Source organism: Schistocerca americana, chromosome 2 (genome assembly GCF_021461395.2).
Source record: "Schistocerca americana isolate TAMUIC-IGC-003095 chromosome 2, iqSchAmer2.1, whole genome shotgun sequence".
Classification (NCBI taxonomy): domain Eukaryota; kingdom Metazoa; phylum Arthropoda; class Insecta; order Orthoptera; family Acrididae; genus Schistocerca; species Schistocerca americana.
Genome location: NC_060120.1, coordinates 307,946,589 through 307,965,699, shown reverse-complemented (window position 1 = coordinate 307,965,699; position 19,111 = coordinate 307,946,589). Strand labels below are relative to the sequence as shown.

At 39.1% G+C, this 19,111-nt stretch overlaps 1 protein-coding gene across 1 annotated transcript in view; it reads right to left on the bottom strand.

The window, feature by feature from the left end:
* Positions 1-19,111, bottom strand: part of LOC124596563 (kinesin-like protein unc-104) — a 334,536-nt gene that overhangs the window by 101,665 nt on the left and 213,760 nt on the right. Inside the window, exons 15-18 of the mRNA XM_047135747.1 lie at positions 13,016-13,054; positions 11,906-12,108; positions 4,285-4,399; positions 3,540-3,712 (exon numbers count right to left, since the gene is read on the bottom strand). Coding sequence (XP_046991703.1) covers positions 3,540-3,712; positions 4,285-4,399; positions 11,906-12,108; positions 13,016-13,054 — 530 coding nt within the window. The remainder of the gene's footprint in view (positions 1-3,539; positions 3,713-4,284; positions 4,400-11,905; positions 12,109-13,015; positions 13,055-19,111) is intronic.

Below are 19,111 nucleotides of genomic sequence, written 5' to 3'. Positions count from 1 at the left end.
AGCATGACATACCCAAAAACCAAAATTAAGGCAGTCAGTTTGAAAGTGCAAATCTATGAGCATACGTGAAATTGAAATATGCTACTAGGAAAGTCCAATATTGTGTTGTCCCATCCCGAACACAATAACATGATTGGATCCTTCTTGGCACTCTGTCCAGAAGGTTGTCAAGATGTTGGTTGATGTTCAAGCCTGCCTCACTAGTCGATGTTGGTTGACGTTCAAGCCTGCCCCACTATTCAACTGCAGCCCTTCACAAGTCATCAAGTGTGTGACGAAGGTTCCTGCGACAACATACTGAAAGCTTCAACTTGTCTCAAGTATGCTCACATGCTCAGTTGGTTCATGTTACCAGATCCTGGAGGCAATTTCATTTACTCATTTAGTTGACTCATGGCTCCAGGATGCAAGTGTTCACAAGGTGTGCCTGGCACAATCATTTATTACTGTCTTGAAAGATGAACCCATCACTAGAATGTTGACTGTAGGGCTGACAGTAAGTTGGAAGATCCTGTTCCAAAACTGCAAAGCATTCAAATTATTGATAGCTGAAGAGACACTCCAGACATCTGTACATGATACTGCCTGACTCTCCTGCCTCCTGACACTGTGGGACTGCATGCTTGGGCTGTGCATTGATACCTAGATGCTTCCATACACTTTTATGACAATCATCAGGCATCACACAAATCCTGCACTTTTTGGTGAAGAGGATTTGACTCCATTGATCCAGGATCCATCCCTAGTGTTATCTTGCCTATCTTATCTGCATACCCTGGTGCTGAGGGGTTTGTACTGCTGTTTGTAATGTGTGCCTTTGGGGCAAATTGATCGTGTGTAGGTGGTTGTATACTACATACATCAACAGACCCCTCCCATGGCAGTGTGTAGTTCTGTTGCATTCCCTTCATGGTACTTATGAGCCATAAGTTGTTGATAGCGATCACCAGTTAATGTTGTTGACTGTGGACAAAGAAAGAGGCATATCTTCAACGTTTAGTGTGTCATAATATCAGTTGAATGTTCCAGTATCTTCACTGTAGTACACTTATATGGCAGCAAACTTATCAAGATGCTATAAAGTGACAAAGTGTGCACAATCCAAAGTCGAAATGATTTTATGAGGCATGTCAATAGACTGAAAAGTTGTCGAAAGCTGGTTTACGCCATCCACAACTGAGATATTGTATGATCTACTGAACTATACTTAGAATGCAGGTTTACCTTAACCTCCGATCAATATACAGGTGACTGTATGTATCCATTTTCTGGGGTCAAAAGAGCACTCGTAAAGAGATTAATGGGGAGGGGGGGGGGCCTAAAAAAGACCTATAAAAGTCGTGTGGGTAATGGAAAACTTTTTTTTGAGCACATTAGATGTAATGAGAAGAGATAGCACGTGTTCAATATTTTCTCTTTTCTCTGCTAAAAAAGAAACTCTTCGTTTCAGAAGATAGAAATGTTGTTATTTATTTTCACATGTTTCTGAATTGGGAGTTGTGCCTTATGATGATGATGACGATGATGATGATGATGATATGGTAGTATGAGTGCACGACAGCACAGTCTTGTGCCTTCTGGAGGTAAATATGGACAGCTGATCCATCTCTGCTCTCTGTGCATCCTGCAGGCAATTATGTTTGTGAAACTAAATACAGAACATAATACAATGTACATCACTACAACAAATGAGGAAGGGAAAACTTGAACAGAATCACAGGTAATAAACTGCACTCCATATTCAATAGGGATGATTTTTCGAATAGACTACCATCTGATTCTAAGATAGCTAATTTAAATATCTTTAAGAATAAAGTGTAGAATTTAGTAATAGAGAAAGTCTGTTATTCAGTAAAAGATTTCAAATTGTAGTGTCTGACTGAAGAAAAATCATTTAATACCTAGAGCCTAAAATCACGTTACATCACCAGTAGTGGATGTCACATGCAGAACAGGCTTGTGATGCTTTTTTTTTTTTATCAAGATCAATGCAAAGTGCAGACACTTTAATGTGGAGTTGATCACCAAGCTGTGTCAGTGATCGGGTCTCACCTCCCATGCACAGAACTGGTAGCTTACACCCACGATATATGCTTCCGTGAAACCAAAAATGATCCGTGATGGTAATGATAGCCAGTTCTTTTTGCTGTCATGAGAATCATACTGGAATCTTGTGAGGGATATGGAATAATCTTCTCCCTCATTCCATAATAATAATAATAATAATAATAATAATAATTAGCAACACACAACACAAAGCAAAGTGAAGTACACAATGCATATTGATAACAGCTACCACAATTTCCCTGAGTCCAGCAGTGCTGTACATAAGGTAGTACAGGCCTGACCCCTTCTGGTGTATTAATGCAACCATAGTTCAAAAAACCCTCCACCTTAAACTTCCATGTTAAAAGGTCCACACACAGACCAGCCTGGGGGGTTTCTGCAGTGTGTGCATGCCGAATGCCAGGTGGAAACCCTGACATGAAATGAAATCTGAAGTTAGCAACAGTAAAAATTCCTTCAAATAGGAGATGATAACTAACTGAAAATTAAAGTAAAAAAGCCAAGTTTCATCCTAAAAAAATTATCAGTTTACAAACAGCTCTGTGGTCAGGGCAACCACAGCTGTGGTAGTACATTTCATAGCAATAACTCTGTAAACAGTTGTATCTTGAACCAATTTTATTAAGGCACTACAGGTTTCATGGTTGTAGCATCATCAGATGCATATCTACATAACAAGAAATAAGCAAAGGCAGTGACTGAACCCCTAAACATACAATACCAGAGCAAAAAGCACATAATTATGAGAATAGATAAAAGCACAAGTGTACTTACAAAAATTAAAATATAGTGAACCACATGGAGGACAAGACAGAAGGCCCTACCATCATAGTTAAACCATAATGTCCACTGGGCAGAAAGTCAATGAATAAAAAGATGGATAATGGAAAACAGCCTACATTATAACCAGAGAGTGAAAGTGAGACACTAGACTAAAAGCAGCATATTGTTGAGTCAAGAAACAGAAGAGCTATCAGTGCATCAGCAAAGGACAGAGCCACCTTGGCGAGCTGGAACTATGGCCGACTGCACTGTATGTGCAGAGCAAGGCAGGGAAACAAAATGTATGGCCCGAGTTGCAGGCTCAAAGAACACCACACCATGACATGGGTTATGCAAAACAAAAACCGTACCCACTATGAGCATAATGTGGAAGATGGAGCTTCCTTACATAAATCCTAACGAAATAACTGTAAGAAAGCACTCGGATACCATGTCTGGCAAAAACACTCTTGTTTACTTTTCTCAGTTTTTAACAACAAAATGATGAATTTCAAAGTCTGTGCCTTCTCTGATCAATATATTGTAATTATTGCTGTTGAAATAATTCGCAAGGATGTAATTATATGATGTGGTTCTGTCCTAGAATTTGCATTTCATTTATTATAGCATTATGTTTATCTTTACACAATTCTACTTGCTGACAAATTTCTCATCACATTAATAATACGGACAAAGTTACAGTCTCTCACCTTCTTTTTCAGCTCGACAGAGATGGCGTTAGCCTCCTTGAGGAATATGGCGTTTCCCCAGAGGTCGTCACGTAGAGAGGTGAACTGATGGTACTTCCACTTGCGGAAGCCCCACGCGGCCAGCTGGTACTGTCGGTCACTCCAGTTGCACTCTGCGTCAAACAAGGGGTTGACTGAAATGCCAGCAGGCAGTCCACAGTCAGCAACAACACCCAGCAAGACTCAGAGTTTAAAAAGACACTTAACTTAACAGAGCTTCACACACGCTCATGCGACAGTGCTCATTATCTGGGAGGCTTACTGGGAGTGCTTTCAAAAATAAAATAACAAAACTCAAAATAATGTTTACTGGCTTTATATGTATGTAATACACATAGTTTACAGAACAATTATATCTAATAATAATTTTAGACTACATATGCACATAAATATTAGACACAACTAGATTGTACACTACACAGCATACTTTAATTTATTTTAATGGCGTGCAAAGCTCCTGTCCAAAAGCCCGTTGTGTATCTGTTCATTAGAGTTCTACAAAACTCTGAGAGTTGATGAGGAACTAAAATGTTAGGAAGCAGTGATCGAAACTCAAAATTTTATGCTTATGCATGCTAGAAGCAGAAAAATATTCATTTTAGTAATATGAAAGAGGTGGACATATTGGCCTCTGAAGTAAAATTGTAATACAAGCTGTACAGCTGTAACATTCCACGAAGGAAGAAAATGGCATTAAATTACTCACCAAATATATCCTCTTCATTATTAAAATCTTCTGGAGTATAAGAACTATACATTGACATAGTCATACTCTGTTCTTCAACTTGTTTTTGTAGTGCATCAATTCTGGCCTCATAGTTCTGAATTTAAAGAAATGATTAAATCCATTAAATTGTACAACAGAACAAAAGAAATGCTAAAACAAAACATCACATTGTGCTAAATACAGAATAATATGCCGAGTGAGATCATCGACATGTAAAATGAATTTAATGATATATCTGAATGTTTTATATGTTCTTGTGAGTCAAAAAATGAAAATCCAGAACTATGATTACTTTATGTTTTGCTATTTAGCTCACGATATTATATAAACAATAGATAGGGCAAAAAAGTAGAAAATTAAACAAGATTTCCAGTACCTGAAAATTTCACTTTTCACGTGAAACTTCAAATCACGAACTATACAAATGCACAATAAAATTAAGTGGCCTTAAATGTGCCAAGACAACTAGGGGAAAAAAGAAATTTAAATTAAAAACCAATAGCAACACAAACAAAGCTGTAAGAGAAGATCTAACGAAATGTGAAATGCAAGAAAGATTAAGAAGAACAAGAAACCATTGCAAGAAAACAAGCACAACTAAATTGCTCTCTATCTCCCCCCCCCCCCCCCCCCCCCCCACACACACACACACACACAGAGATAGAGAGAGAGATAGAGAGAGAGACAGAGACAGAGAGAGAATACATGAGATTATTATATTTTTGTACACCAGACAGGAATTATTTGAGAGAAACCATTTTCGCCATTCACATGATACTAGAAACAAAGAAAATTTTATGCTCACCATCCACCACCTCAGACTGCATGCTCAGGGACCTCAATACATAGGAATGAAAATTTGTAATAAATTAAAAGGGAACAAGCTGATGTAGATGAATTTAGGTTCACTTAAAAGAAAGCTATATGAGGTACTCACACTGAAGTGTTATTACTCAGTGGATGAATTCATGCAGGACAAACTGGAAATTTGAGCTGGATACAATGTGTTACACATTCCAAGAACTATCCTTATAGTGTTGTTATTTTTTAGTGTAAAAATCATTGTAGCTGTAGTATCAATTTTTGACATGTCTCCTGTACGCAAACCAAATGGATTGTTAATGTACGTCATGAGATGGGAAAAAGAGAGAGAGAGAGAGAGAGAGAGAGAGAGAGAGAGAGAGAGAGAGAGAGAGAATGAATGAACATGTATAGGAATAGGTAATTACTATTGCAAGGAAGTGCAATTTAACTATATATAAGAAGGGAAAAATGTTACTTGCACTACAAACAGAACAGGACCAAGGCAACTACTGGGACAATACAAGTGAACTGCACTGGCAAAATTTTTACCTTATGGTCATGTAGCTACCTTTTTTATTTATTTATTTTTTTTTTTGAAATAATGATTGATAGTTGCTAATATAATCTACAGAAGGATTCTATCACAGTCACATCACTGTGGTACTGTATTTCACGACTAGTTTCACACCCCTGAGGGATTCCCCCATTGTGGTGATATGATGAATATGTCTGAATGAATTAGTTGCTAGAATGACTGATTTTGGCAGAACAAGAAGTAAATGGTTTCATTAACGTGCAGAATAACAGAACCAAATCCTACAATTGTTACATCATATAAGCAGAGACAAGCCCTGGACACTGCTAAAACAAAATTATATTTTTCTTTAAAGTTGAATGAACTAAAATGCGCTGAAATGCAATATCAAAGTTTTCAGATTTTCATAAGAAATACTATTTATTTTAAATTTCCATCCCATTTGTGGCTTTTATTTTTCCTGAGTAATGTCCACTTGCTGTTAAGTCAGACGGTAGTGCCATTAACTCCCACTCAGCTGTGACGGGTTTCAGTCCAAATTCAAGTAATTATTTCAATAACAATGTTTCCTACGTACAATTATCTATTTGTAAATGCAGACAATGTTGCTTTGAGTCATTTATACAACATTCAGATACATCTCCTAGAATTCATTACAGAATTGTTTATTAATCATTTAGTTGGGGAAGTTTATGTTCTTTTCAGAAACACTACTTTCAGTTTGTTCTTGTTGCTTTTTGACAAATCTGTTCTAAACAGGACAGATGGATGGAAGGAGGAAGAAGGATTTAAAATGTTACATGTCTTGTTGATATCTTGGATGTGTAGATGTAGATGGTCTATTTAAAAGATACATCCCTGCAATTGTCTTATATAATTGGGGAAAAATATAGAGAACTTATACCCTGAACAGCCAAAAGGGCATACAGCCAAAAGGGCATCTGAATCCTACTGCTCTGGAATGTGACAATTTCCTTGATTGCTGCTTTAACACTAACACTTTTTCGTTTTGTGTTCCATAGGCTGACATTACTTTCATTTTATGGGGTTTGAGAAATGGAAAATGTGACAGGTTGCAGGTAGGAAAAATGCATTAATTTACTGTTGACTTATATGGCAGTTTGTCAGACAACTGGCCCTCTCATCCCACATGATCCAATTTTATCAATACACTAACTCCGTGCATCACTCATTATTCTCCAACTTCTATCTCTCATGACTTTTAAGTCTTGTTCTACATATTCCCTTCTGTAACATTTTTAACTACACTATTCACTGCCAACTCCCTCATCAATCAGAACACTTATCTCATAAGCCCTTTATTTGCACATTACCATGATGTGAAAGGGTTATAAGTTTTTCACATATTATAATCCCTTTCCCTTTCTATTCCCCTTAAAAACAATTGTTTTTCATAATTAATTTAAGAAGTGAAGGTGACCACTTCCATACATACTGTAAGAATGAATGTATGTATGTATGTATGTTCCACTCTCCTCCTAAACCACAAGAACAATTTCAACCAAACTTGGTACAGATCTCACTTATTGTCTGGATAGTATCATTATGGGATAAGAACACCTATCTATCAAAGGGGTGAAGGTGGGGGTGAAAACAAAGTGTAACCCAAGACACGTGAATACCCAGACATTTTTTCTCTTGTCCAGTGTCTGAGAATGAGAACACTTAGTGACTTGTAAAAAACTTTATACTTAATTTTGAACCTTTATAAAACTTTTTCTCACTGCTAAAATGATGAAAGGAAAAAAGTTTACCACTTATTAATTTTTGCTGTTCATGCAGTAAAACTGTCACATCAGGTATGATGTTTTAATTCATTACTTTTTTACTACCAACTGTATTTGCAACACACTTTGCACACAGTATTCATATATATCACTGAACATAACTGCAAAATTATATCATCGTATGACACAGTTCTGGAGATATCATGTCATAAACACTGAGATGTGTGGAAAAAATGCCACATCATGCATGATGTTTAAATTTATTATTTACTTGCTACTAATTCTATTCATAACACATTTTGCAGACAATATCCACATATGGCACTGAATGTATCTACAAAATTATATCATTATAGGGGACATATTTCTGGAGATATGACATCATAAACATTGAGATGTGTGAAAATGAAACTGCAGGGCGAAATTCGCTAGAGATACAGGTGAAATGGATTAGGACATCTTGGGTGGGTGTATCAGGTTGTATTTTCTTAAAACCTTTAATGTAAGGATATGAATCAGTTACGAAATCATATAGGAAAGAAGAGACATGAAAGAAAGGAAATGGTAGTCACAAACAAGCCTCTTGCAACAAAATAAAGACAAAACTGGTATTTAACCTTACATAAATCAAAATTACATTTAAAGGGGCATAGAGAAGAGGAAGAGGTAGAAGGTTACACATGGATCATGTAAAACCTAACTTGTGTCTTTCTCGTAAGATATCCTGAAAGCCATGGATTAAAGCAGTCAGGCTGATGCAGTATTTCTTGACTTCCACAAAGCATTTGACTCAATGTCACACCTACACTTATTATCAAAAGTATGATCACATAGATTTTAGGCAGAGTTTGTGACTGGGTTGAGGATTTATCGGTATGAAGGACACTACAAGTTATCTTGGATGGAGAGGCATTGACACATGTAGAAATAAATTCAGATGTGCCTCAGATAAGTGTTTTGGGATCCTTGCTGGTCATATTGTATCTTAATGACTTTGTAGACAATATTAATAGTAACTTCAGGCATTTCACAGATGATGCAGTTATCTATAATGAAAGGAACAACACAGGAAGATTGAGTTTAGTGTCTTGTTGACATCGAGGTCACTAGAGATGGAGCACAAGATCAGATTGTGTCAAGGATGAGGAAAGAAATCGGCCATGCTCTTTCAAAGGAACCACCCCAGCATCTGCCTGGAGCGATTTAGCGAAATCACAGAAAATCTAAATCTGGATGAGGTTTTGAGCTGTCGTCCTCCCAAATGTGAGTCTAGTGTGCTAACAACCGTGCCACCATGCTCAGTATATATAATGAAGTACTGTCTGGGGAAATCTGCATAAATATTGATCAGATCTGATAAGAATTCGAAGCGGTGCCAGTGTTGGCAATTTGCTTTAATGGGTCAGAAATGTAAAATTTTGCGCTTCATGAAAAAAAAAAAAAAAAAAAAAAAAAGAGAGAGAGAGAGAGAGAGAGAGAGAGAGAGAGAGAGAGAGAGAGAGAGAGAGAATCATAATACTCTATAATTACAATATCAATGACTCATAGATGGTAGATGGAGTCTGTAAGCTCATACAACTGTCACAATTTGTAGAGATATGAAATGGAATGATGACATAGGATCGGCTGCAGGTAAAGAAGGAGCCAGAATGCAGTTCATTGCTAGACTACTAGGGAAGCACAATCAGTATACAAAGGGGATTACTTCTGAAACAACTGTGTGACCCATTCTGGAATATTTCTCAGGTGTGTGGGAATTGTACCAAATTGAACAAATGTTGGATATTGAATGTCTAAAAAGAAGGGCAGCAAGAATGGTTACATGTTTGTTTGACCCATGGAAGAGCATCACGGGGATGCAGAAAAAAACTGACCTTGTCATCTTTAAGTACTGAATGTATACCCAGGCCACTGAAACATGTCAGTTCAAGGTCACTCCCCAAGCACCGTAGAGATGGTAATATAACTAACAAACAAGCGAGGAATGCAAGGCACCGCGTCTTCTGAACCAATAACAGCACCGAACAAAAGCCAGTTCCGGTGTCGACGCTACCATGTTGCTGGCTTCTGTGTAAACATTGTATGTTAGTGCGCGAACGCCTGCTGTTGTGTTGTGTTACCACCTCGACTACAGTTTTTGTTTGTTAAACAATGTCACCAAAACAATGTCATTCACCAAGCGGTAATCCATTGCGCCCTGGAGTTCCATTAAATAGTCAGGCTTTGGAACTGCTATAGAGGATGCGTGAGTTTTACAAGCAAGAAAAAGAATTTGTTTCTGTTCATGGGTATGTGTCAATTCCTGCGGATAAAGTTTTAGAGCATACCTCAAAAACTCCAGGACTCCGTGAAAGAACAGTTCTAAGGAAAGGGGTGCTACTTCAAGACTTACAAGACAGTGAAGTGAACCATGTGGAAGAAAGCCCCTGTGAGAGAAACAGTGTGTTTTTAAGTACTCTGGGAAAGAAAAAAAAAAGCAATATGATGTGATTCTTCAGCTTCTTCTAGCGCATTTGTTGCTCGAACAGTCCATGGGTATACTGCCAGTTCATAGTGTCCAACAATATTTCGGCGATCAGACATGTCGCCATCGTCAGGTGCGCTGACGAACAGTTTTTCGATTAAAAAATAAATAAATAAATAAATAAATAAGGATACAGAACACTCACGGTAGTTTAATTGCTCCAGTTTAGTGTTCCGACAGTGTTTGTGATGGATAATGCACTGTACCATTCCATGATTTTAGATATAACTCCCACCACTACTGAGCGTAAAGAAACTATGGTGCAGTGGTTGCAGGCAAGAGACATTGCTGTGGACCTGAGCATGACAAAGCTGCTGTTATGCTTGCTCATAAAACAAAATAAGCCTGTGATGCCTAAATACGTTGTAGATGAAATTGCAAATGAACAGGGTCACTTGGTAATTAGGCTACCACCTTATCACACTCATTTTAATCCAATTGAATTGGTTTGGAGTGAAGTCAAGGCATACATTAGAAGTAACAATAAGACTTTTACTACAACAGAAGTGGAAAGACTGCTACGTGAAGGTCTTGCTACTGTAGACTCTACCTCATGGAGGAAAGAAGTAGACCATGTTGCTAAACTCATAAGAGAAGCACAGACTATAGATGCCATTATAAATGAAAATGAACAATTATTGATTTCTCTTAATGATGATGATGATGATGATGATGATGATGACGACGAAGACAACAATTTTGGTGCCGATTCTGATGTTAGTGAAGGAGAACTGGATGGAATTGCACCATTGACAGTATAAATTGGTGAGTGTAAATGTATACAGAATTAATTCTTTCACTCTGCAATCGGGTTAGCTATGCATGTTTTGCTTTAATTCTTTCTATAAGTGTGGATAGCGTGTTCTTTGGTATGCTTAGGTTTACATTATTATACGACGTTTTACGTGCAGCCATTACAGTAAAAATTTGGAACAACTTTTCATAGCTATTGCATTAACATCAGGTGATTTTATTTCCCGGTTTCATATACTATCAAACAGTTAGTCTCCGTCATCGTCCTCTCCATTGTTAGAAAAACGTACTTTATTGCACGTAACATATAAATGTTGACTGTAGCTTACACTTACAAAATGTACTTTGGAGTTGTGGGCGTGTGCGGTGGTAGCTATTGCAACCATGCAATCGCAGTATAGCCAACCACATGCCAGCTGTCAAGTGACATGTTTCACCAGCCCGGGTATAGGAATATACTACAATGCACCCTTATGTATTGCTCCTGTAGAGGTCTTGAAGATAAATTTAGATTTATTACAGTGTGCACAACAATGTTTGTGCAGTCGTTCTTCCGATGCTCCATACATGGATGCAACGGGAAGAAGCCTAAATTACTGGTACAATGGAAGTACTCACTGCCATGTATTTCACAGTGGTTTGCAGAGCAAGTATGCAGATGTAAGTAGAGGCTTACAGTCACAGAACTGCCACAGCCCATCTTTATTTTATATCGCAGTTTCACCAGTGACAATTTGCACTGTCCTTCTTTGTACAGATTCAGTATCAAAGTTAGTGAAGAATAAATTATTCCTGGAGTTCTTGTTGCTTCAAATTTGTATTTTATCCTGGATAAATTTATTTAATACAAATCTAGCACACCAAGAACTGTGTGAAGCATTTGTTCATCAATGTACCATCAAAAACTGTGTTTTCAGAACTCCTCTCTCAATCCTTGAATAACATTTGTGATTAGCCTTTAAAAAATTGAACACTATTGGATATTTTAGAAATTTGCTTCTGCATATTATACATTTATCCTGTACAGAATATAGCTTTCTTCATGTTATATGGTATAGTAATATTTTTTTACGTATGCTTTTATTTATGACAACAAATATATTTGAAGGTACAGCTGAAACATTTACCGCTCAATCAATTTTAAATTAAGACATTGTTCACTGCTAGATAATTGTGGTCATGTAAGAAAAACCAGTTATCCGAGAGCCAGTCCTCATTTACACAAACTAAACATACCTTTCTCTGCTCTTCAAAGAGCTGGTCAGCTTCTTCTTTCTCTTTACGGAACTGTTCTTCCAAGACAAGCAGCCGTTTCTCCATTTCAGCTTTCAAATCAATTCCTTGTTTTTCCAATAACTCCACTTGAGCGAAGTCCCAGTCAACATTTTCACCATTCCCTGGTGTCTCTGCAGGTGATGCCTTCTCAATAATTTCTGATGCTAAAATAAAAGTTAGTCATTATGTAGCTATTTAACAATGTAAATAAATGACTGAAAATAGCTTCACTTATCTGCCAGAAATTGAATAAATTTAGAGGTAATACTCTAATACTTTGTCCCATGAATGTAAAATATGTAACACTGATGTTGAGGAAGCTCTGAGTATGAAACTTCCTGGCAGATTAAAACTGTGTGCCAGACCGTGACTCAAACTCGGGACCTTTGCATTTCGCGGGCAAGTGCTCCACCAATTGAGGTACCCAAGCATGACTCACGACCCATCCTTATAGCTTTACTTCCACCAGAACCTCATCACCTACCTTCCAAACTTTTTCCAAAGTACTGGCGGAAGTAAAGCTCTGCGAATGGGTCGTGAGTCATGCTTGGGTAGCTCAGTTGGTAGAGCACTTGTCTGTGAAAGGCAAAGGTCCCGAGTTAGAGTATCAGTCTGACACACAGTTTTAATCTGCCAGGAAGTTTCATATCAGTGCACACTCCACTGCAGAGTGAAAATTTCTAGAAATAATCCCTTTTGCGCCACTTATATTTTTTCCTCCAGCCATACTATAAAATGATCCCTGTTATTTCCGCTACCCTTTCCTGTTTTCGTCTGAAATCCATTTGTTATATTAATATTTCAGTTTCTTTAAAAACTAATTATGATGAATAATAATTTGTACTTTTGTTCCTTGTGGATAGCTTAGTGAGAAATGATTTCACTGTTAATATAAATCTAGAATTTGTTTTGTTTTTATGTCACACAAATTAAAAACTAATTCAAAGTATTATGGAACTGACTTCTTGATTATTTATAGAATATTAACTGATTTCTGCTGTTAAACCAACACCTTAAAAACTGTAATTTGAACCCATAGTCTAACTCATAAAAAATTGAGGTTTCTCTTACCAGGATTTTCCACTATCGTCTTCTCCCTTCTCTCACGGGCTGAAAACATAGGGGGAATGATCAGCACTAAGCAAAAATTTCTGCAAATATGGATATTTAAATCACAGCACAGTTGACACACGTACGCATGCACATGCATGCACACACACACACACACACACACACACACACACACACACACACACACAAAAACAGTACTTAATATTTATGTTGATCTCGTAAAGAAATGTATTACTATTACAGCAGCACTCAATATGTTGAGATAAGTCATTGTACTCAGCAAAATGACTGCATGAAGAATCCACAGTAAATTAACAAATAACTACTAAAAGTGAAACTCGGCGTGCTTTTAGATATGAGTATATACAAACAGCCAGAAAAATTAGGAATTGAACGGACTGCTTTTCAGTAGTTCCTTAAAACTGAAACTGGAAAGGGTATGTACTGAAAAGTCTGAGTTTCACATACTGTATTACTGCCATATCTGATTAATGAACAACACGATACACTGTATCATGTAGCTTTTATTGTTATTGTATGACTACATTTCACATTTATTTTTCTTAATGTTGTATGAAAAAATTGTGAATTGTGTGTCTGTTGATGGTAAATACAATAAGTCATTGTCAAAATCACAACATTTTAATAATTTGTAATAGTGTGTTTATGAGTTTGTGATTGGCTGAAACAAGGTTACCAAATTTGCAAGAGTACTACTGACAATTCTGTGGCGCAATTATTCCCATGTCATATCAATGAACAGAAAGCTCTAGAAAAACATTGTGTATGTCATGACTAATTATTGAAATTGTACCAAGTTCAGTGGATAGTAATCTTTACCCTGGTTGATGAGATAGTTGGATGTATCAAAGAATGTAACTTTAGCATTAAAGATTCTGTTAATTGTAGCAATTGGAATAGTTAGGCAGTTTATTACTGATTATTAAAGTTCGGCATAATTTGACACTCAAAGCCTTTATGAACCAATTTGTTTAAAATATGACTTTGTTCATAGCTGACTTTGATGTCATATGCAAATTATTTGTATTAATCTTTTTCCTTGTAATCTGTGTATAACATAAATTCTAATTGCGCTGTTGTAAGCTGTCACCAGCACACCAGGTGGCAAAGAGATTGCGAGAAGACCAATAGTAGGTGCAGGCATCACACCTATCAGGAGAGAGGCCAAAAACAGACACTCAGGCAATGCGTCATCAACACACTCTCGACCACCAGTATTTAGATCGTCGCTGCGGACCGGAGGCCCAGTCAGTCAGTCATCTAATGAGTCAACAAGCAAAGTCCTCAGCTGCAATCAGAATCTCTGTCTCACCCAGCACATAGGGACTAGAGTCGTGTGTATGGCATGACTTGTACTTCACCAGCAGTGAGGCTAACGTGGACTATTATGGAAGAGGTTGTAGAACGACTCCTGGACTATCTTAGGATAAGTAGCACTCTGTTTATGTTAATGAATAGCCCTGTTAATACAAGCATGCAGTTGAGTTATAGAAACAGGATACTGGCCACCAAACAACATCCTCTCTTTGCTTCCTGTGGTACAAGCCTACAGTGACAATGAGACAACACAAAAACTGGTGACGAGGATGGGATCTAAGACAAGCTTTTCAGTTTCAGAACCAACAAATTGCTACTTTGCTGATGACGGTACAACAAGTTCTGGCTGCACAAGCTGCGTTGGCAGCACAACAACAACTGACCAACTGACCGACTAGCCCAGCAAGTGACACCGACCAGCATGCCAACGCTCTGGCAACTTAACGATACCAAAGAGGAATCGCTCAAAAAACTGACACAGTTCCATGCACATTTTCAAGTTCATCATGTTGAAGGTGCTGTAAAGCTACAACACTTTCTTTTGATTTGCAGGGTCCCCAGTGCTCTGGTTGATATAAAACAAAGTACTCGCTGCATTAACCAAGTACAACGACCAGCAAGTCCAAGTAGCTGCAGCCAGATATCAGTTCTTTTGCCTGCAGAAAAAGCCAGAACAGATGTACCGTCAGTGGTACACAGAATTAACAGGCATGACTAGGAAGTGTAAATTTAAGTGTAGTTGTGGCAACTTTTACAGTGATTTAATGATTAGGGATGCAATAACATTCAATGTTCCATATAGTAGAATACGGGAACAGATCCTAAAGTAATCTGATCCATCACTTCCTCAAGTGTTGTGAATCTTAGAGCAATATGATTTGGGTGCCATAGTGGCCGATAAGTCTGACCAGGCCCCAAATTGTCGGGTCAAGTTGCCCCTTGCTCGCGACCACTCTAAGCAGCCACAACAATGTGCGCATACACAGCTGCACCGTCACCCATGTAGACGGGTAAAGAGACCTGTGAACTTAGTGAAATCTTGCCTTAGACATTTTGCTTGTCATAAAATTCAGGATTGCCCATCACGTAACGCAACGTGTTACACGTGTGGAAAAAAAAGGCCATGTCTAGCAGTTTGTTTGCAACAGCACAAAAACACCAATTTTGCCCACTCCCAGAAAAAACAGGCTCATGCACATGCAGTGAATGCAGTGTTTTCCAAACCTACAACAGGTTCTGACAAAATTAAGATTAAGGTTGTGCCTCCTTCTTGCCCTAGTGCTGTGCAGTGTTGTTCTAACGTACTATTTGTCTCATTACAAATTGCTGGCTGTTGTGACACAAGTGGCTCAGAAACTTTGCTTAATCATGCAATGTATGAACAGTTAGGCTCACCACACCTTTCTATATCTAGCAAGCACCTCACTGCTTACAACAAACAGGAAATTCCACTGCTTAGATAGTGTAGTTTGCCTGCCACTTACCAATCTCACACAAGGACAGGGAATTTTAATGTGCTGAAATCCAGGACATAGCATTTTCAATTTAGATGCCTTTGATTTGTTTGGACTTAGCATTCATGAGAATGTACTTCCCACATCTACATTTGCACCAAATGACAGTGCTGCTAGCTTGCTTAAAGAATTTCCTGAACTATTTTCAGAAGGAATGGGAAAAGCTTTGTAGCATATGTTACATCGAAAGACAAAGCACAGCCGACGTTTCCCCCCCCCCCCCCCCCCCCCCCCTGTCCCATTCCGATAGCTTTAAGAGACAATGTAGCCAGTGAATTGAAAGAATTGCAAGATAATGGTGTAATTGCTCCCATTGAAGCTAGTCAATGGCCAAGTCCTCTTGTTTTGTTGCCTAAGTCTTCTGGTTGCATTTGCGTCTATGTTGACTTCAAGTCTACAGTCAACCCACAGACAGTAGTTAACACTTATCCATTACCTCACCCTGAGGAACTCATGCACAGGCTTGGCAGGATGTTACTTTTCTAAGATAGGTTTGCGTGATGCCTACTTGCAGATTCCACTGGATGAAAAATCACAGAAAGTCTTTGTTGTTAATACACACTTATGACTGTTCAAGTATTAGCGTTTGTCCTTCGGCAATGCTTCTACACATGCCATTTCTTCAATGCTACTTTGAACAGCTGACTGCAAAAATGCAATTTTCTTCAAACTATCTTGACGATATTGTCATCTCAGGTCATACACCAGAGGAACGAAACAGCATTCATCATCTGACCAGTGCTCCATTTCACCCACAGTCCAATGGAGAAGCAAAATGATTCGTACGCACTTTTAAACAAAAGAGGGCCAAGCTTCACACCACCCACACATGGGGACAGGTGCTGCAACTCTTTTGTGCCTCCTATCACTCCCACACACTAGACAGACCATCACAAGGGGAACTTCTGCATGGCTGCCACCATTGGATGCTGCTACACTTGCTATACCCACCGCAGCATCCGGCACCACCAATGGTCTGCAAGTATCGCTTTGCGCCATGTCATCTTGTTCTTTTCAGGGTTTATGGTAACTGTGGGTGCTGGAAAGAGGCTTGATCCAGGAACGCATTGGCTCTTATATGTATCTGATTGCAAGTCCCGATGGTTTACAGCAGTGCCACCAGAACGAAATTCGCACATGTCATTTGTCCCGCTAGTGCCACCAGGGCACCCTGGAGGAGTGGATGGATGCTGTGCCCTCATCCCCACTGTCCCTGCTTGCCAACCCCATGGACCTGGACCCACCATCACTGTCACTGTCATCACCCCAGGATACGACGTCAGGCCTGGACATGTGCCCTGGCAGCAGTTTCCCAGAGAATGTTTCTGTTGGCTTGCAAGCCAGATGGTGGGCTACGTTTGGGAGTATGCCATCCTCCACAGCCACGGCTCCCAGCTCATCTCTATGTCCAGCAACCTGCCTCCCTCCCTGTTGTCATTCGTAGCCTCACTGCATGACAATGGTGCAGCATTTGTGGGAGGGGGGTGGGGGGTGGGGGTGGGGGAAGAATGTGCTAGCGTAAGCTGTTGCCAGCACATCAGGTGGCAAAGAGATTGCAAGAAGACTGATAATAGGTGCAAACAATGCACCTATCAGGAGAGAGGCCGAAAACAGACTCGCAGCCAATGTGCCACCAATGCCCTCCTGACCGCCAGTATTTAGATCACTGCCATGGACCGGAGGCCCAGTCAGTCATCCAGTGAGTCAACAAGCTGAGTCATCAGCTGCAATAAAGAGTCTCTGTCTCAGGCAGCACATAGTGACCACAGTAGTGTGCACAGCAGGACTAGTCGTCCACCAGCAGTGAGGATAATGTGGACTATTACGGAAGAGTTTGTACCACAACACCTGGACTATCTTAAGTTATGTAGCTCTCTGTTTATGTTACTGTAGAACCCTGTTAATACATGCACGCAGTTGTGTTATAGAAAGAGGATATTGGCCACCAAACAACATCCTCTCCTTGCTTCCCATTGTACAAGCCTACAGTGACAACAAGATGATGTAAAACTAATACTACCTAATTTTGTTTACACCTGTTGTAATGATAAACAGAATGCCCTAATTACAGTTCCAGTTTCAAAATGTTGTAGAAAGGGAACCACTGCTCAGAATGATGTCAAATTAGAACAGCATATTATTGAGACAGAGGAAACATCACAGAAAAAAGAAAAAAAGAGAAAGGTAATGAACATCTGACTGATAGCTGGTGCTGTTAAGCACCAAAATATGCACACCAACAGACTCGTGGAACACGGCTGTTCTTCAGTTTGTGTCTGAGACATCCAACACAACTGTCTCCATGAACGATTGTGAGTTGTTGGTAAAACTCTTTTACAAGAACAGTGGCTGCAAGTCAGTAGCCCTGCAGAAATTCTGTGTACTCAAGAGTATGTCTGTTACGGCTCTGGAGGAAATGATCACAAAATTTGTAAAGACAGGTCCTTTTGAAGTGCAATGTGGCTGCAGCATTGCAGGAGGGGTCAAATGGTGGTGTGCAAAAATGCAGGGCACAGGGAATTACCCAAATGCTGGACATGCTTACGAGCACGGTGCTAGCCATACAAAATCACTCATGTCAGGAGTTGCTTTCTGTTGATCTGTCAGCAAGACAACCATTCTTGCTCACCTGGAAGTGGACAATGTATGGCCATGGAACATTCTGTGGACAGACAAAGCTCATTTTTGTCTATAACGACATGTCAATATGCAGAACATGGGCAAAGGAAAATGAACACGCACATCAACTGAACCACTTCATTCTGCAAAGCTGACTGTGTACTGCAGGTTGATGGCAACGTTTTGTCATAGAGCCGTATTTTTTTGAGGAGATGAGTCCTTCAGGTTCTGTTACCTATGACAGTCATTCCAACCCTTCAACAGTGTGGATGTGTGGATCTGATCATCTTTATACAAGGTGGCATTTCTTCATTGCACAGCCAGTGAAGAGGCTGCTACAGAAGCATTTTGGAAATGCTAGAATTATCAGCCATCATTTCCTTACAACTTTGCCATCCAGATAACCTGATCTTAATCCGTGTCCTTCTGGTTGTGGGGTCATTTGAAAGATGATGTGTTCACTGCTACAATTATGAACATAGCTGAACTGAAGGCACACATTGTGCTGCACATTCTGAATGTGACCCCCAAGACACTCCAATCTGTTGTGGAAAAAGGTATTTCTCGGTTTCAGCCTGAGGCAAAAAATTGTGAACAGCATATTGAACATGTTTTACACCAGTCT